General features: G+C 37.2%; 1 protein-coding gene across 3 annotated transcripts in view; it reads right to left on the bottom strand.

The window, feature by feature from the left end:
* The window catches only part of DIAPH2 (diaphanous related formin 2), a 235,680-nt gene that overhangs the window by 149,815 nt on the left and 64,459 nt on the right, over positions 1–21,406 (bottom strand). For all 3 annotated transcript variants that reach the window (XM_014955198.1, XM_014955200.1, XM_014955199.1), the window contains 2 exons: positions 7,683–7,784; positions 6,624–6,718 (listed from right to left, as the gene is read on the bottom strand). In XM_014955198.1, the coding sequence (XP_014810684.1) occupies positions 6,624–6,718; positions 7,683–7,784 (197 nt within the window). The remainder of the gene's footprint in view (positions 1–6,623; positions 6,719–7,682; positions 7,785–21,406) is intronic.

The raw sequence follows: 21,406 nt of genomic DNA, 5'->3' as shown, positions 1-21,406 counted from the left end.
TGAACACAGTGTCTCCCCTGCTTTCCCGCTGTGGCCTTTAGGGAGATTTTTTGAGAGGGTAAAAAGGAGTAAAAGGAGGCAACCTGTTTCTCTATGCGGAATAATTTATAGACATTATAATCATAGATTTTTTTATGTTAGAAAGGAGCTTTCAGATCATCTAGTCCAACCATTAACCTAACACTGACAAAAACCATTACTAAACCATCTCTAAGCACTATGCCTACCCACCTTTTAAATACCTCCAGGGACAGTGCACCAACTGCTTCCCTGGGCAGCCTGTTCCAATGCTTAATAACCCTTTCTGTGTAAAAATTTTTCCTAATATCCAATCTAAACCTCCCCTGGTGCAACTTGAGGCCATTTCCTCTTGTCCCATCACCTGTGACTTTGGAGAAGAGACCAACCCCTTTCAGGGAGTTGTAGAGAGCGAGAATGTCTCCCCTCAGCCTCCTTTTCTCCAGGCTGAACACCCCCAGCTCCCTCAGCCGCTCTTCACAAGACTTGTGCCCCAGACCCCTCACCAACTCTGTTGCACTTCTCTCTGGACCCGCTCCAGCACCTCAGTGTATTTCTTGTCGTGAGAGGCCCAAAGCTGGACACAGTATTCAAGGCAGGGCCTCACCAGTGCCGGGTACAGGGGGATGATCACTGCCCCAGTCCTACTCACCACACTGTTCCTGATACAGGCCAGGGTGCTGTTGGTCTTCCCAGCCACTCTGCTGGCTCATGTTCAGCCGACAGTCAACCAACACCCACAGGTCCTTTTCCACCTCCAGCTACTCTTCCCCAGGCCTGGAGCGTCCATGGGGTTGTGACCCAAATACAGGACCCGGCACTTGGCCTTGTTGAACCTCAGACCGTTGGCCTCGGCCCATCCATCCAGCCTGTCCAGATCCCTCTGCAGAGCCTTTCCACTGTCCCACAGATCAACACCCCCACTGTCACCTGCAAATGACAGAGGGTGCACTCGATCCCCTTATCCAGATCATTGATAAAGATGTTGAAGAGAACTGGCCCCAATACCAAGCCCTGAGGAACAGCACTCATGACGGGCTGCCAACTGGATTTATCTCCATTCACCACCGCTCTCTGGGCCCGGCCTCCAGCCAGTTTTTCACCCAGTGAAGAGCACTCCCGTCCAAGCCACGGGCAGCCAGTTTCTCCAGGAGAATGATGAGGCAAACCATGTCAAAGGCCTTACTAAAGTCCAGTTAAACAACATCCACAGCCTTTCCCTCACCCACCAAGCGGGTCACTTTGTCATAGAAGGAGATCAGGTTTGTCAAGCAGGACCTGCCCCTTGTGAACCCGTGCTGGCTGGGCCTGATCGCCTGGGTATCCTTCATGCCCCACATAATGGCACTCAGGGTGATTTGTTCCATCACCTTCCCAGGCACCGAGGTCAGACTGATTGGCCTGTAGTTCCCCAGATCTTCCTTCTAACCCTTCTTGTGAATGGGCATCACATTTGCTAGACACCAGTCAGCTGGGGCCTCCCCATGTTGCCAGGACTGCTGGTAGATGACAGAAAGTAGCTCGGTGAGCACTTCCACCGGCTTCTTCAATACCCTCGGGTGAATCCCACCCGCCCCCATAACCTTGTGTACATCCAGGTGTTGGAGCAGCTCCCTCACCATCTCACTTTGGATTACAGGGCCTTCGTTCTGCCCCCCACCCCCATCTACTAGCTCAGGAGTGTGGCGCCTCGGGGAACAACTGACTCTACTACTTAAGACTGAGGCAAAGAAGGCATTAAGTACCTCAGCCTTCTCCTTACCCTTTGTCACCATGTTACTACCTTCATTTACTAAGGGATGGAAATTCTCCTTAGTCCTCCTTTTATTACTAATATATTTATAGGAACACTTTATATTGTTCTTAGCATGCAAAGCCATCTTCTGAAACTTGGATAAGTAAATAGTAGAACCAGCATCAGGTTTAAAGGTTTACTTCCAATAAAGTGTCTATGGAATACACAATTCTATAGCATTTTAATTACAACACAGATCTCAGGTAAAGATACGGTCATGTAGTACAGCTACAAAAATCAAATCTTTTTATACTTGCTGCAAAACTAGTCATAGAAGTAAAACATCTCAAAATCTGCTCCTTGAAGTTCTTCTGGTTAGGTTATTAGCACATCAGTTCTCCTCCCACCAGAAAAGGTGCATTGCCACATATTCCCGTAAGACATGGATACTGAAGGGACACGGACACTGACACTATGAGAGAACTGATAATGACTGTTCAGGTCTATGTCACAACAAGACTGCTATGAAAAAAAGTTATGTCCCTTTTAAAATCAGAAAAGCAACTGGCACTATAGTAGCATATTTTTTTCCAGATAAAAAATCTTATGAGAGAAAACTTGTACTATTAGACATTCACATCTTATTTTTAAAACATAACAATCTTGCCATCACTCTGGCAATATTCGTATTCATTCAGAGAATTTGATTACTGATAACTCTGCCAGGCTTGATGAAGTAGGCATTATAAGGTACAACTTTCAGAAAGGCATCAGTCTAATTTGTCAAATATGCAAGTGATAGCTAACTTAACTCTCCAAGCTGAAAGAATCAAACATTCACTCATCTTAATAAGGAAAAACACAGATGACAAGCAGTCTCATACACAGTGTCCTTGTTACAGAAAGATATTTTACACTTACACCGGGGAGGTACTGAGTGTCTCAGTGAGTAAAGTTCAATATACTTGACAGAGATAAGCATCAGAGTCACTAGATGGCAGAGAATTAAGCTATGGCCTCATGTTTAAACTTAAGCATGCTTTCTTTCTTATCAACTCAAAATCATGTCCCACAGAGTTCTACTTCAAAAAAAAGTAAGGAGCCGTAAAACATTCTTGCTCATTTGATTGACTGTTTAATGCTGATAAAGATCAAAGACATGAACTAATTAACATTTTTTAACCTATTTTCATTAGATAGACTATTTACCAAATGCTGTCATCAATCATTTGACAGTATTTGTCAGAAGTGTGTATTTCAGTACACATTAATAAGCTTACTATAAAATATTATTTTTTCCATCAATGTAGAAATGCAAGTACCTACTACTAAAACTGCCTTTTTTTTTTAGTCACATAACCCAAAGCTGTTAACACAGTCATCCACACACCCTTACAATCTAGAGCTAACAGATCAACTCCTTTTACCCTCAGCTTCTAAGAGAGAAAGTTTGTCTCTGTTAGCACTGCAGGCCCCCATATATATGTTTAAATATATTTACTTTCATTAATTGTATTGAATAATGGAAAATTAAGCTAAAGCATTCTTTGAGTGATTACATACTCAAATCTTTGTGACTACTTGAGGAAACAAAGTTTCATGATGTATTCATGATGATGTGGGTTTACATAAAAACAGGGTAAATAAAAAAATTTTACCTACAGATAAGTAGTAGTAGAAATCTAAGGCAGAAATTAAGAGGCTGAAACTCTCACTCCCTACTCGCTGTCACAACACCCTGAATTCTGCTAAACAAGGTGTTCGACAATCATATTTTTACAAGAATTTATCTCAAGGACACACAAGGATTTGAGAGTATTTTTTCTGAGAGTGTTTTCCTCACGGAAGAGTTACAACTGTATATAGTCTACCATGTACTCAAACTGATTAATCCAATTAATTTTAGTAAGTATTACAACATAAGTTTGAAAAGCAGCAAGAAGCAAGGACTTGAGAAGCATAACTGAAAAAGCACATTTCGATATGCTCCGTTATGCTATACCCATTTGGCTTTCACCACTTTGATATTTAGAACAAAGCAGTTTCCACATGTGCATTTTCATGAAGTATGAGTTCTGCTAAGCATGAAAGAAAGCAAGGTTTGCTTTGTAAAATTCTTCCAATCACTAGTATTGAAAACTGTTAAACTGCTAAATTAGTTCATAACTCAGAAGATTAGAATAAAAATATACCAGAATAGACTGAACATGAAATAGATTATACAGCCCATTTACCCCACTACATTTCTAATATCTTTAGAAACAGAGAAGGAATCTCCTCCAGCTTATCAGCTAAACCTCCCTGTTATGAGAGCAACTCTGCCACACCATTCCCTTCAGAAACAGACCAATTCCAAAGCCTCACTTTATTGAAGATTATAGGCAGCTGAGTTTCTAAATAGCTGCATTCATGATGAATTCATATACATTTATTCTGGTGGTAACATTGCCTTTCGCTTATGCAACTTCATTTTTCTCCCCAATGCTTATGCACATCACTTTTCTCCCCATACAGTTATAATGTAGTCATATCCCCTCTCAGCTATTTATATTGCTAATCTAATCAAGCCAATCTTTTCTAGCTTCCTTCTGTAGACTGTTTCTCCATCCCTCAATCATCTTAAGTAGTTTTTAAGTTCAGCTTCTCCATTTTAAATTAATTTTTGAGAAATGCACTGAATATTTTAGATAAGGTCTTAGAAACGCATTATTCAAAGGCATAATAATTATCCTCTCTACTGGAAATACTTGACCTGATACACCTTGCAATCACATTTGCCTTTTTTATGGTGTACTTGCTCTGGCTGGGATGAAGTTAATTTTCTCCATAGCAGCCCATATGGTGCTGCTTTGACTTGTGACCAAAGTGGTGTTGGTAACACCCCAACGTTTCAGCTACTACTGCACAGCACCTGTGCAGCTTAAGGCCACCTCTCTGTCCTCACTCTGTGCCCCCAGCCCTGACAAGCAGGCAGGGCGAGTGGTTGGGACTGGGCAGGGGCTTAGCAACTCCACATACAGCTACGCCAGTGGTGGCTGTACTTGTCCTGCCAAGCATAGGCTATTGCTGCTCTTCAGTCATTTCCAACTGATTAGCAACCATTACAACAGCAGCTCCCAGCATTTTACAATTAACACACAAGATCATGACCTTATACTAAAGCACAACCTATTAAATCCTTCTCTTATTAGCCAGGTCTCAAGATATCCCTACACTTGTTGCAGAGATAACTATACCCATATGAAACTATTCTCCATCTGAGGTATTCAAAGTAGGTTGTTTCTCCCTGTTCATTTTTGATTTTACTAATCCTGTAGGCTTCTCAACCAAATGATCCGATATCCCTGATCAATAAACATGAATTTCAGACTCCTTACTTATTTCCAAATACTACATATTGTGTGCTTTAGTTTTTTGTAAGAAGACTTCCTCAGTAGCCAAAGATAGTATTTTTAGCCATGTAAATAGATAGATAGGAAGTATTTTGTATTTAATTTTAGGGCTCATACTCAAAACCAATCAATTCCATGCCTAAAGCAGGACACCACAGTGAAACACATCAAAGTCAGACTGGAAATAGTTTCCCATCTACTGGGAACTTCCCAAAACATTATTCCATAGCAAAAAAAAAAAAAAAAAAAGTATTTTCCCAAAGGAAATATGAATGAGAATTTCTGATATCAAATCTGTGTTTTCAAACACATTAGGTTAGGTGGTGTAAATCTCAGAATATGACACTACAGGAAGATAAACTTTATGTCATGCTTTGAGTCCAAGAGCATGAGGTCTGTGAGAAAACCGCAGCACTTCCTTTAGGACCTCAAGAAAACAAAACTCCAGAAACGTAAGCAAGCCTTGGTGACAAGAAAAACTGCAAAATACACGACAAGCAAACTTAATTTGAAAAATATAATTCCATCTACACCGTATGTTTTGCAAAAGAGTAATTTTGTTAAGAAACACTTATGTTAAAATTTCAAGTTAAGAATTACTAATGGTGAAGAGACCAGGCAACTCAGTTTAACCCAGTGTACCTGAAATAACCATTTTTTAAGTCTGAGCAAGAAAGATGAAATACATTTAGAAAGCCCTTGTGGCACAGTGACAGGGCTATAAGCAGGAGATGGGGAAGAAGGACAGTATATGTAGAGGCCCCGTATGTTAGCTACAATGTGAATGTGTGTATGATACTCAAATAAACCAGTTCAACAACAGTACCATTATTGTTCTACATCTGTACACCACTTTAGGTTTACATGTTTCTCTGTTGCACTGTCACTCCCCAGAGATCAGGAGGGGCAGTATACACACTTGCTCTCCTCCTACTGTGAGGAAATGTAAAGAATCTGTATTCCATACTTTCTTCTCTCCAGCTGAGATATTTTGGGTTCAAAATAAGATTGAACCAGGTTGAGAGCAGGCTTGATTTACAGATGGTTTCTGGGTTGCAGCAGTGTCCTGACACATTCAGGTAGTTTCATCTATCACTAGTGACAAGCAGAGCTGTTTCCACAAGAAGACTGATGGAACTGCATTGTCCACAAGCCTAAATCTGGTAAATGCTTGCCTTCAACACCGAAAAACTAGAATTAGCAGAGATTTCCTCTTGAAATGTCATCAAGTTAGGGATTCAAAAGTACTTTTGTTAACAATGTGTTGTAAAGACAGTTTTACTGCTATAATCAACCATATTCAAAAGTGGAAGTGAAATTTTAAATAAGCAAACAAAAAAATTGAAAAAAAACCCTGATACATTTGTAGCTGACAGCCAGAAAACTCTGAACTATTCTTTCTTATTAATTCTCACACCTTTACAGCATTTTCATGTGAAAAACAAACTAGGAACAAAACCAGAAGCATTTTCACATACCTGAATCAAAGATTCACTCAGCTTCTCTTCATCAACTTCTAAAATTATATTTTTTATTTCTTCATAAGGCAAACGGAAAGAACCCAGAAATATTGCTGAAATTCAGTAAGAAATAATTAGAATCAAAAAGGTCAAAAAGATTGATACAAGAAAGCAAACAATTACTAGCAGCTCAAAAATTTAACTGATCCAAACTAATGTTTCACAATGAAGAAACTTTGTATATAAAACAAACAACAGATGAGCCACACTACTGCAGTTCAACTTCGAATTTTACTTCTAAGAAATGATACTATGTTAATAGTTTTAATTGTTTAATCAGCCTCAGTTGCTCCCTAGCAGCGTTATTTGACTCTAACAACAAAGCCGTACTTTTATGAATGGCAACACACCTGCATTACCACTCAGACATACTCAGTGACTAGAAGACTTCACCTATTATTCTTTGTTTTTACAATTGCTTAAGTGACATTTACGTAACAGTCTAGAAAAAAAATCCCATGTCAAAAGGATAATAAAGAACTCAGCAAAGACACAAAGCCAATACCCATGCTCTACCACCTTTTAGGGTAACTGAAGTTATACGAGAGACAATACATAGTATACCCTTCAAAGATGGGAGTTTTCAAAGCAATTTGGTCTCAGGATGTTATAACATCTCAACAGAGCCCCATTCAAGAAACCACAAAGTATCCTCACACAAATGGGTTAGCATGCCATCTTACTTAAGTGCTGTATCTTCAGCCTAACTACTACGGCTGATTTTACTGCATCCATACTTTCAAAGCTTGAGCTTTACACCACTTGTGTCATAGTGCATTTTCTGCTTAAGAAAACGTGCTCCAGGATGAGGTAATAAACAACACACAGATTTGGGTTTACTCACTTCATTTGTCACAGGCATGAGTGATATGTTATGTTCTTTCTAATTCAAATAAAATAATCTACTACTCTCCCTCCTTAACTAGAGCGAAGCAGCAAGTTAAAAGTAACAGTTTTAAGAATAGTCATATGCACATGCTAATTAGATGTTCACTTAATGTATTTGACATGACTTACATAAGTTTTGTGCACTTTTTCCATCCAAAACTCTTAATTCCTTAATCCTTTTCTTTGACTGGGCCGCTTTCTTTTCTTCAGAGTCTTCTACCACCTTTTTAGCTGTAAAGATTTTATTTATTAAATTCTTATTCATTATTATAACTGTTAAATCTTACAGACCAAGTGTAACTCAGCTAAAAAATCATAATAATGCATCTACTTCGAATCAGTTCAAGGCAAAATGAATCCACTGCCTCAATGTACTGTAAATTATCCAAAGAAATTAAGTAAGTGTATGAAATTAGGACTAATGTAAAATGAAAATATTACGATGACAATAACCAATTTTCCCAAATCCTATCAAATTACATTTATGTATTTTAGCCCACAAAATTTGTTATCTTCAGCTACAGTTTATTCCAGGCACCTTTAAAAATACCGTGATTTCATGTTACCTCAAAGCACATGAGTGCCCTCTGTTGAAATATTACTTCAAATAACATTTGATTTTCTTCATCCAAACCCAATAATATATATAGTTTGAGATTTATCACACTAGAGAAAGGTAGATTTTTTACTAATGATTTATGTTGTCACTGATAAAGAGCAAAAAACCAAATAAGAAAATACCACATATTTTAAATTAGGGGGGAGGGGGACGTGGATTTAGCAAGTACCACTAGCCTTATGTTCAAGTACTTAAAATTCTATACAAAGTAACACGGTATTGAAATATTTAAAATATATGCTGATTTTTGCATAACTTAACACACTTAATTTTCACAGAATTTTCTTAAGTATTAATTAAGTAAACCCATTAACAAGGATTTACTTCCTTTTAAATATCACATAATGTATTTGGCACTAAAGAATATAAACTTAACATGCTTAACATCAATTAAACATAATGAACATTCTAAGTCATTCGAAAGTAACTGAAAAATTTTCAAGTCAAATTGAGAGGAAGTTTTAAGCAGACTAGATATGCCTTTCTTCTCTGAGCATAGTTTTTTGCTGTACTAAGTTTCATTACAGGTATCTCCTAAAAAAAGATGCTTTTTTTAGTTGAAGAATAGCACCAAAGCCTCAGTTTCAGCCTCTAAAAAAAATAGAACAAATGAAGCAGTTATTTTTCTCCTTATATACATTACCATTAGGAAAACACCTGGCATAAAATAATTCTACTGGGTTTATACCACTTGAATAATTACTTTAACTTGGGCATTTTCATAGCAGTATAAACTAAGTACAAGATAGTTACCTCATCCCCAGCTACCTCTAAAAAGCCTAAAGCAGAAAAAGCTAAACAAAAAAGACTATTCAACAACCAGGCAATACCCACCATTATTCTGCAAGCCTAACTATGTAATATGCCCAGCTTGCTTTGGATTTCTAGAAGGACAGAGCTACACATCAACTTCATAATACACAGATAATACTCAAAATTCCCACCAGCACTGACCCTTTAACTATAATGAACTACTGTTTAAAAACCTGAAGTGACACTCCATGAAATAATCACACCCTTACCACTAATTGTTCTCAATTAAACAAGGAAATAAAACCAGGTGCTCAACAAAACAAAACACACCCAAGAGTTAATAATTAGTTGTCCCATGAGAAGGCAATAAACATGAGGAGTTCTGTTCTGAACAGAAGCTACTGACAAGTCTAGATTCGTGTCTGTGAGAAAAGATTCAAGATGAGTGATCCATTCCAAACTACATCTGTTTAAGAATTAATCCCTCTGGATTTCCATATCTGACTGGGTTTTCCAGGTGTTGACCAATGCACACCCCCACAAGCAGCTCAAAGGACTAAACTTGTCATGTTACTTGTGAACACTGAATACAAACCTGCTCTGTAACCTGCTATGGTAATACACACACACACACCAAGTGTTAAGCATCTCAGTCTCATGGCTTGCAAAACTGCAGAGCTAACAAAAATATGAAGTTGTACAAGAAAAAAGAAGAAATACAGATGGTTTTGTTACCAAATTTCACCTCCCCAAAGGCACACTTTCCTTACAGTGGTAATTCACATACATCTGATCAGACACAGCAAGTGAGAGAAACATCTTGCGAGCAAGAGTTCAGAGGCCAAGGAGTTACATGAGCCCAACTCAAACCACGTATTAGGTTACTCAGCTACTACAGGATCACAAAAGGGAAAGTGGGTTTGGGGTTCAGTTTTTCAGCTTACACTATTTTCTAGAAACAGACAGAGGATGGGCTGAGTCAGAGTTCACAATGGGAAATGTGCCTGTATAGGGCAAACAACTAGTTTTCATTATTATCCTCCCTCACCTCTTTCGGGATTGCACTCTTCTAGTGGTTGTGAAACTACTAACCTCTTCTAAAACACAAAACACCAAATATTCTGAAGTTTTATAACAAACCATGGCTACTCTTAATGGCTTAAGCCTGTCGTGCTGTAACACCATCAATCATCCATTTAATAAATATTTAATGTCTAAGTTAGATAAACACTTTTCCATTTGGAAAAGACCAAATAAAGTGTTATTTCCAAAGGTTCTTATATTGTCAAGCACAAGCCTTTGAAGACTAAGTTAGCTTTACATCAATTTACAAAAACAACAATGCAGCAATATTCAAACTAGATACTTATGTGACTGCATCTAAGTCACAACCCAGCATCAACACCAATCTTACCAACAACCTAAGAGTCATAGGCAGAAAGAGATATTAAATTACTAGAATTCCTCCAGTTAGAGTATGCTTAAGATTACACTAAGCATCAGAGAGCTATCAAAGGCCATGTCCTTCCCTCTTTTCTTAGTGGTTCTCTCTCCCTCCAGTTCCACAGTCCATTTGAGCAGTGACTGTGATTTTTTTTAAAAAATAATTAAATAATTTTTAAAAGCGCCACTTGGTACATTTCAAAATCAATATACTATTGCTGACCAACCTCCCAACACTTTTCAGGTACTCCTTTCTCAAGTGCCTGTTTAAAGATGAAACATGCTTTTTGGTTTGATGCCACAGAACCAGAGGGAGAGATGAAAAAAGGATTTTATAGCAGTTAACATAGGGTAGCTCAAAAAAGCAAGATGGAATTAAAAAATTAATCTGGAAGCTAAAACATCTGTATTACTTCCTACAGACATTTGAGTTTAGTGCTGTGATTATTCATTACAGCACTTTGATAACGGCACTGGCTTACATCTTCATTCAAAATCAACTTTTCAACCTACAAGTCTTACAGTCAGGACCTAGAGCTAGTGACAGCCACATCCAGGTTTCCATAACAAACACAGTGATATTTTTTGGGGAAAAAAGGTGTAGCAGAGGGGAAATTTCCTTACTTTCTGACCACAACAACTTGTTAAGCAACAGGACACTGAAAGAGACAGGTCAGTTCTCCAGGTTTCAAGCTTTATTCCACAGGGTCCATCTCCCAGACAAATCCCTGCTGAGCTAGCCATCCATCTCCAAGTACTAGTTTGCCTTTCGTTTCAAGAGCACAACTAGTTTTTTCCCACCTTAAATAAGGCTTGATCCAAATTCAGCCTTCCAAATTTATAGCTCACCTGTGTCACTGCCCAGAACACACTCGCTAATCAAGTTCATGTCAGCCCTTCACTGCATTAACAGCTCTGGAATGACAGCAGCATCCTCAGTAAGTGGTAAAGCCTGTCCAGGTACTCCAGCAAGACACGCTCTGCAGAAGTCACTAAACTCTCCTTCACAAGTTCTCAGTAAGAGTCCAGAAGCCCAAGTATTTTGTCACCACATGAAAGAAGCCTGTGTACCAGCAGAGCAGATTTCAGACTGTAAAGGGACTGTCAGATTGCCCCCTTGAATTTCAGATGACCATGTCTGTGATGAACGACAAAGCTAACGCACTTCTGTTGTGTTGATGTAAAGCATTTTTAAATCCCCTACTCTACATCTATTTTTCTTCTGGAGTGTTAGTCCCATTTCACACAAATTAAAGTAGATTAATATTTGGATTTATCTGGAATATATATATACACACAGAGATACATACACACAAAAACATAAATGTGTGGATTTTTTAGTTTGAAGAAAAGGAAGAAATGATACTCTTGGTTGTCTAAAACTACTTCCCCATTCAGTTGGGAAGAAGTAAGAAAGCAGCAAGCATTTTTTTCAAAAACAAATTAACAGTCATTGAAGTGACAAAATATCCACTATGCCTAATTACCTCACACCAGTTACATCTGCAGAATGTTTGGCTTGAGTTTACTTGCCTTAACCATCTACCTTATACAGAGGAAAGGCAAAGAGAGCCAATATGAAGGGGAAAGGGTAGTTTTGGCGCAGGCAGGTGTCTCTTTGAAGACCAGAAAGTAGAGATTTAAACACCAACATTATGTAACCACCTCCGTTCTTTTTTTTTTTTTTTTTTTTTAATTTAGATTGGAGTTCTATTTTGTTGGTAACAACATATTTGTTTATCAGTGCTGGAGGAAAAAAGCTGATGCAACATGCTGCAAGGGATTGTTTTCTGTTCACCTTACATTATGGAACACAGGTGCAGCTCAAGTGTGTACCTTCAGTGATACCTTCAGCTGGGAACTCATTTATTCCCCCAGAAAGTGCATTGCTTGAAACCCATGTAGGCTTTAAAGAAAAAACGGCAACACTAAACAAAACATTATATAAGTTTAAAATACATTAAACAAGACTTCTGATAACCATGGCGAAAAACATACACAAACACGGTGAAATACTTCAGAGACATAATTAAGAACAAAATTCTACCACCAGTACTTTTGTACTTCTGCAGCCAAAAAAAGTAAGCACATGTGGCTCTTCAAATTTCCCATTCTACACCTGTTCATTAACTCAGCTACTGAATGGCATTAAAAGTCATCATTACATATTTTTAGAAATAGCATTAACTGAACTTGTATGTATCGGAGCTGTTAAAGCATTTTACTCTGAGCTGAAGTGTCCAGTTCATATTAACCTCCTCCTTTCTTTTCTTAAATAAGCAGTGAATAATTTTAATAAAGAATTAACAGTAAAAACTGTCAGTCATGAGCGTGACAAGGATGAAAATTAAAGGGAGACAAAAAGGAGTACATTGAATTTCAGTGTGGAGAAAGCAAAGACTTAGGTGAACTTTAACCTACTTGAACCTCAGGTTTCATCTCTAATTTCTATCAAGTCTTTACCCATAGTGAACAAATGCCCTTATATTATCACAGGAAATGAATAATTTTATCTTATTTCCATCCGGCAAATGGCTTACCAATTGTATTTACTGGTATTTGGCAGCAAAGGTAAACACAGAGAAGAAATTAATTGCTTTATTATTCCTTTTACCTGAAGAAGATTAAGGGCTGTAAACTATACATACAGGAGCAGACTTCAACAGCTCAAACTATTAATTACACTGAGAACTTCACTCAAAAAATTCCAACCCATGGGACAGGACTTGGAACAAAAAAGAGACAAGGAGCTAGAAATGCCATTGAAAGATTAGTAGATATTTTACAGCACAAAAATTCAGTCAACTACGGCATCATCGCAGAACCCCTTTAAGCCCAGTTAAATTGATCCTATCGGGAAGCTACTGACAATTTTCTATTTCTGCTTTACTTCTAGGGGCACATAAGAATACAAGTCAAAGAAAATGGGAGAAAGAAGAAAGTCAAATATAACATTAGTCTCAAATTTGCACTTGTTCTCTTCCCTCACCGATACACTAACATTAAGCCTTTCCATTTGTCTAATTCACCCTTTCCACTCTCAAATGGAACAGTGCAGCAGTTCACACAAGTTAGGCCTCGTTAGTGTACCTGTTAGCAATAACCTGTGAACTTCCACCGACCACTTGTTCAGTAAAGTAGGAGCAATATGACCAACCTCTTCTTCCAGACAGCGTAATGAACCCTGGCAAGTTATGCATGCTCAAGGGAACAGCCAGCCAAACTATGTAAAGAACCTGTTGATCATCAAGAAGTGCAAAGGGGTCCAGAAGCATCCTTGAAGAAGCAGAGCCCTGTCAGTGGCAACAAGGCAGAAAATAGCAGTGCAAACTAAATGGATCAGTGACCATGGAAGTATTCTCTATCCAACCCTATAAACAACAGAACTAGAAAATACTCAGTGGATCCCAGAGGAGAACCTCTGGGAGATGCCACAGTCCTGCACCTGGACTACACATTGCACAACTGAGGCCACAACTGCTCTCCTGGACCACGTTGTCCCTTGCAGAACATGGCTGTCCTGCCATTTGTGAACTGCTTAAACTGAGATTAAAGTGCTTTGGTACCCAAAATAATTTATAACCTCCACACTGTCATTTGGTCTTAAAAACTTTGACAAATAGCAAACCATTTCCCCAAATAGCTCGAGATAAATGCAAGAGCATTAGCAGATACTACCCACGCCCTCTTGTCAATTAAGCCAGCAGCTGTGTGATCTCATGATTATTCCCAATGCCACCTGGCATTTTGCAATTCACCTAAAATCACTCAGTTATCAATTCCTCAAGTAATATTAATTAAGCACTCCTGCTGTCACTCTGTCCTTTCTGCAATCAGAAGAGCTAAATACCTGGTAAAGCATTAAAAAAAAAAGAAAAAATAAAGAAAAAGATTACAAAGAAAGCAAGGAATTGATCTGAAAGTGGATATTAGTTTTAGCTCTCAAGATAATAAAAAAAAAAACCTGACAAGGGAAAAAAACCCATGGAACTTCTTGCAATCCTCTATGCTTTTTGCCTAATTAATGTAATCAAGCTGAAGGAAGTGACATCAACCCAACAGATTATACTCTTTAAAGAAAAAAAAAATTCATTACTTAGTTTTACAAATGAGTTTTGTCAAAAAATAGCAGGGGATCTATGTTCCTATTACTTGTTCTTATAAGAAAATTAATTGTTGTTATTATATTTGACCACCATATTTAATGACTATATGAAATATTTCTTGTTCTATCAAAATTGCCCTAAAACAGTTTTAACTAGTCTAATTCTCAAGTGCAATTTTCAAATCTGCATCAGGGACTTGTGCAGTGAAGTTGTACAGTTAAAGTGTACTTAATCAGCCACTCTATATTGCAGTTGCTTTCAGCTTTCTACCAACAGCTTGAAATTAAGTAGATGTCTAGGCCACAAATACTTTAACAAAAAAAAAAAAAAAAAACAACAGCAAAGCACTACTGATTTTGCCCCCTTACATTTACCCCAATGAAGATCAAGGCAAAAGATGTTGCTTTTGCTGAAAGACAGAAAGCAGATATTAACAATTCATCACATACAAATGGTCACAGAAATACACGCGAGTGCTCCTTCTGAACACTAGAAATCAAACAGCTGGCAAACAATGATTAAACTGAAAATATCCTCACTGGGCCTACTTAACTGTGTTGTATGATGTGCTGCAAGAAGCTGGAATAAAAGCTGGTAGCCTTTTCCACGAACTCTTCTCTTCCATTCCCTCCATGAATATTTACGGAGAAGAAAGCCTCTGGATTGTCCAACCCATTCCTCCCTTTGCCACTGCTTCAACCTCTGCAAGGCTTATTGGGAATATGCTGGCTTTTACTCCAAAGAGATGCTTATGCTTCTCCTTGGTGGGGCTCACTGGGCACTGAGACATTACCCATCTCTACTGCCTATGTATTAGTGCTTGACTGGTGACTAAAAAGATCAGTCAACGTATTTTAGAAGTAATAAACTAAGTATTTATGTGGGTCAGAGAAAATATTTGCCTATAAAACCAAAATGCTGCCTATAACAGTATTTCTAATTTAGACAGTCACATGTCCCAGTTATATTTTTCCCTCCGATACCAGGTCATCATCGCCTCAGAACTGCAAGATAAGATAAAATCTGGAAATAATTATAGCTAACTTTTATGCCTGTTATCCATACAGCTATCAAAAGCAAAAGGAAAGCACCAAGACTCAGACAAAACAAAAAATTCAAAGCAAATCACAACGTCAAAAAACTGCTATCATATTTTATCAAGATTTGAATAAACTCATTTTCTGTTACTATGAGAAATCTAGTAAACATGAGTCTTTTAAATGAATAGTTCAGCTATTGTTCCCTTGATTACGCTTGTAAAAGGCACATCTCTCCCAATAAAGACACTTACAGGAATCATGTTTTCCAAAGGAATTTTAAAAATAGTGAAGCTAAAAAAAAAATCCCAATATCCAAAAATCCCTTTATACAGTCAAGTTAAATAGAGATTGGTGTTTGATGGAACAGACTAAAATTTTAGTGAAAAAGAAGTGCTAAACTGATTTCTTTTCCTCTTGCACTATGATATTTGACATACAAAGCTCTTGACTAAATATTTAAACACAAAGTAAAAAACACATTACCAAAGGAATATTCCAGTATCCTTTCCCTTTTCGAAGTACTTCTGTACTGTCAAGGTTTTAAACAAACCCTGCATGAAAAATTCTTTTCATTGTACATATCTAAATCTCCAAACCCTCGATTTGTTTACCATCTTCTAGATCTACTATTGTTTTTTTCTTCAGTGTAATGTGGTAGATCTCAGTCACATACTCTGACCTACACAGTGAAATACAGTGCTACATTGCTATTGACTTAGTACTTACGAAATTTGATTTTATGTGTAGTAAGAAGAATTCTATTCTTCTACTAATGCAGAGTTTAAAAAAAATATATTGGTAATTAGCTGGTATTTATTGTTTAATTAAGCTAGCAGAACTCAAAAGGATGCTTTCATATGTGTCAGGTCCAAAGCATACCTTCACAGGGGAAAAGGATGATATTAGAAGTAATTGGGAAATTATCTGTCTTAATAGATGGCATTGATTTCTATAGCCAGTAAGCAGTGCCCTGTGAAGTTGAATGGTAATCACAATTTTGACAGTTGACAAATAAAAATAGCAACTTTCATCTTCATTTATAAAATGCTAAAAAATGTCTTCCATTAACAAATGTTTTAAATGGTGGCCGTGTGGTGGATGGTATCAAATAAATCTAATTAGTTGCATTTAACGTAAAACAAGCTTATCTTTCAACCTACTCATATGTGGGGACAAATATTTTTGCCACCTGTCAGTGACAAGAACTCAGGCTATTGCAACCTTTAACTTAGAATTACTTACAGGTTTAAGCAGACACATGAAAGGACAGCGACACGTTTGGAACAGGAACTGCCACATCACGCAATGTCACAGGGAAGACTCATAGCATCTTTCTACATTACAATCATTCTGACTAATCATCATTCTAACTAAGGTCATCCCAACAGAGTTTCAATATACCCTGACAGTGAAACGTTTCTGGCATACTGATGGAACACTCTGAAAAACTAACAGGAATGGAGACATCTGCTGATTCCATACTAAGACAACCAAAACCATGAGGTCCCCGCACCAATAACCGGGGTGGGTCAACTGATACTTGTTAGATAATGGCCACCACTCAGAAATGTATTATCTGTTGTTTATCAAGTACAATTTCAGTCCTCCTCTCTGCGATCTTTGAAAACACAGAGAAAATAAATACAAATTAGCTACTAATGACAGAAAAAGGAGGCAACAAACCAGGAAGGCCATCAAGCAGCAGGAATAAAACACTGGATAACTACATATTTGTTCAAAATACAGAGAAGATGTTATGAATGCTAAAAGATGATGAGTTCACTGAAGACAAAACGCAATTAAGACTTTACAATGTACAAAGATGCAACCTCTGGCTTAGAAAATACGATCAACTGTTGGCAGCTGGGAAGTATCACTATTTAGTTTATTCGATGTACATAGACAGACATTTACTACCTGTTAATTATCACATTTTTATTCTTTTGCCTAAGCATCAGCTCTCAGTCACCTGCTCAAGACAAAATACCCGAGTCAATCGGCCTGAAGGCAGCCCTGTGTGGTTGGATACGTTACTGTTGCCTTCTGACAGATCTACCTTGAAAACCCTTTCTTGAGTGTCTCAAGAAGTGTTGAGAACACCCAGGTGCTCACTGAAAACACATGCAATGATTATCTGCCTTCAAGAGGTAAAAGATAAATTGCTTCCACATCACAGGATTAGTCTTAGGGGACCTACCAGAGTACTAAATTAAGCCATTTGCATTGCAGCAAGGACTAAAAATAGTCCTGAAACACACAGCTCCCAGTCTCTCACCTTTACCAAAATAGTCAAGCCTCACTATTTGCTTCAGCACGTTTTAATCATATACACACGTGTATAGAATCGACAGTATATGCTAAATTTAGCAGATGTAATCTATGCTTTGCTTACCTTTATATTACCAACATTAGCAAAATTTGGCTAAAATGACCCATTATGAAGGCAGCATCTCGGTGCTAATGATCCAAATGTCTTCAATGCAAGAACAAAAAAAATGGCAAAAGAAAAACCCCAAAACTTATTCCATGTGCACTACCATCCAGAATACACAACTTAAAGGTATTTCCACATTGACTTATAAAAATGAGCCAGTTTACCATAAGGACATGTTGTTTTTAGAAAGCCTATAGGCCATATATTTCTTATTCACTTGCCTCTTCCCATGGGGAAATTATTCCATAATAGTGTTCTACAAGAATTACAGAACACTTTACAGAACAAAATAAGATATCTAAAAGAATGAAGTTTCAGAGAAGTTTCAGTTCCCACAAGACACACAACACTTACAGAATATATTTAAAAAACCCTGTAATTTCAACTTTACATCCTTTAGAGATCATTAACAAGTAATTCAATAGCTCAACAAAATTATCAGCTTTTTATCCATGTTAATGTCTATGTACCTAGTAGCTTCAATTTCTCAATGAATTCAGAAACTTAATAGCATGATTGTTAACTTTTAATCCTTTAGACAACTTTTTAATGCATCTTTCTCCCAAGAACCTTTCTTCATTTAGGTAACACATCAAGCCTTACTACATGTATATATGGCAGAAATTCTTGCAATGGCAGAAATTCTGCTCAAGGCAACTCCAGAGAGCACTATAGGTGAAAAAAGTATCAATCAAGGAGAAGTTGCAATCTCAAAAGGAAATGAGGAATATTTTTGGGGGTGTCAGAAAAAAAGGAAGAAAAATCAGTTTTGCACATAAAACAAACAAGCATTGGGAGGGGAATATTTTTTATAACTACAACCTCATTGCAGGTCAGCACAACACGTAACTGGAACTAGGGCACCAATCAGACCATGTTTTGTCAGTTTACACTTTTACAGAAAACCCCCACATTGTATTTCATATAGAGAAATTTGAGAGAAAGTACATTTAGGAAGTGATGTAGTATGTACTGGCTATGGTTGTGCTGAAAGATGGAGGGAACAGCTCTTTAGTACAGACTTAAAAGAACTATTTTACAAGTAAGACCATAAATTTAGCTTATAACTACATCTTTGTTTACGGTGGGTTTTTATTTATTTAACAAATACACAATTATTCCTGGAACTCTGCTGGAAGCTTTCAGGATATTAAAGTATAGGTGCATATTCTACTTGATACTTAGCACAAACTTCCCTAGTAAGTAGCTAATCTGTTTTCCATCCTTTCCTCCAAATTTTTATTGAACATTTTAAAACCATCCTGCATAGAATTATAAAACACAGACCTAGAAGTGATAAGTGATTGGCCTCCAACTCATCATCAGTGTATTTTGTGTATGTATATAGATCTACATTGTTACACATGAAAAATAAGCCACCCTTTAGGAAAAATTTCCACAACAGATAATCTTAACAGTTCATTTAACAAAAAATTACTATAAAATTCATGGAATAGGCTATTTAATCATGTTAGGAATAGCCAGCTTCAAATAAAATAGATTTTTCTAGTATCTAACTTAAATTCCCTTGCAAAAAATGAAGTTGCGAAAAAATACTTGAGGGAAAGTATCTTCTGAGGGTTATTTTTTTCTGTTTAGACTGAAAAGAATGTTTTCACTAACGTCAAAACTTTTTACCTATTCATACAGAATGTGCTTTATTCCAGGAATAGAGATTTTTATTTGTTTAAAAACAAACAAGACCCTCTTATTTCGGTTCAGCACAGATTCTTTTTTCTGTTCAACTTCTGAATTTCTTTTTCATCAAATTCAGAGGAAAAAAAACACTCTCTGTAAAAGCATTATAGATCAAGACTACTTCATGAATGTATTCATATTTCATGCTAATTAGTCTTTGTACACAATCCCTTTCCCTGGTGTGCCTAGTACATGTGTCTCTGTCCTCAAGTGCTCGTTATATGCGCTATAGTTTATTTGAGCACTGCATCACTGCGACTGAAACAGACATTTCAAAATACAAAACTGGCTTTCTTCCTCTGCTGTATTTTATAAAGCTGCTACAAACAAAAACTCTAATTCCCTTCGAAAAACAAGGCATGTAGTAGGTACAGAATGTACTAGTTACTAACAAAGTCATCACCCAGAAGGCTGGAATTCCAGACCTGTGGAATATACATATGTGGGTAGCACACACTCATCTGTGTATGATGAGGAGGGCTCCTTACTCTCTTCTAATGGGGACCTCTGAGACAAAACTTTGAGACTTTACCTCCTCTTGACTTCGATTTACAGTCAGAATGGATTCTTCCACCTTTCCCCTTCAAGATTTTAATTTTTAATATTCTAAGAACTAAGGTCTAACAAAATAATACATGAATTCTGTAAGTTACCACCATTTACAACATTGTAACTAAGACAGCTCAGTCACAACATCGTAAAAACACATACAGAGACCTTTTAAGACAATACACGGCTTTTCTCAATTCAACGTTTTGAAGTTGGGGGATGAATATTCAGCTTCAGATCTACTTCTAGAAAATAAGTAGTATAATTGCTAGTAGGTCTTACCAACAGTACATCTATTTTACTTAGCATGGTTTTTCAATATATTATTTGTGACTCGTTACAAATTACCTTGCAAATAGAATAGGGATCATTTAACTTATTGAAAGGTATATGTGCTGACATGCTATTTGAAACAAGATATGAAGAACTAAAACTTAAAAACATTGCCTCCTAATTAGAAGCTTTGTTTGTTTTGGCCCCTTTGGAACACTACTCTCATTTTAGTCCTTTTGTACCATGACGAATGAAATGAGTACTGATGCTCTTGAAATAAAAGCTACACGCTCCCTCCACCAGGAGCAGGTGCTACCGAACAGTTACCATTTGCACAGTGCCTTCCTCACATGAGAAAAAAAAAAATAGACAGGAACATGCATACAAATAATTCTTGGGAGGCCTTATCTGGGATTCTCCTGAACAATAGCCCAGCTGCAGCAAAACTACATGCAACATTCCTAAGGTCAGTTTGGAAACCCCGCTTCCCTGTGTAATTACTGGACGTTTATTTATAAAATATAACTTTTAAGGAGTTAACTTCTGCAGTTAAGCCTTAGTACCTGATGCAAAACTGAACACAAAGAACACATATGCCTCCCCCTTCTTGTTTCTCTTGATACTTAAAACACAGCAAGACTGCGTAAGGTTATCTGGTTCAAATTGCCCCTGACACTTTTGGGCAAAAAAGCCCTTATTTCATTGGTTATATACAAATCTATCATATACTATTTTTTTTTGCCTTAATCAAGTACTTACATGATCGTTGTTTAAATAATTTTAAGATCATTTAAGAACAAAAAAAGCATATATATAAAAATACAAGTATAGACAGAATCACAGAATCACAGAATCTTCTAGGTTGGAAGGGACCTTAAAGATCATCTTGTCCAACCGTCAACCTAACTGACAAAAATAGACACACACAGATATAAAAC

This window comes from Calidris pugnax, unplaced genomic scaffold (assembly GCF_001431845.1).
Source record: "Calidris pugnax isolate Ruff unplaced genomic scaffold, ASM143184v1 scaffold38, whole genome shotgun sequence".
NCBI lineage: Eukaryota > Metazoa > Chordata > Aves > Charadriiformes > Scolopacidae > Calidris > Calidris pugnax.
Note: the sequence above shows the minus strand (reverse complement) of the source record. Positions and strands in the feature narration are given on the sequence as shown.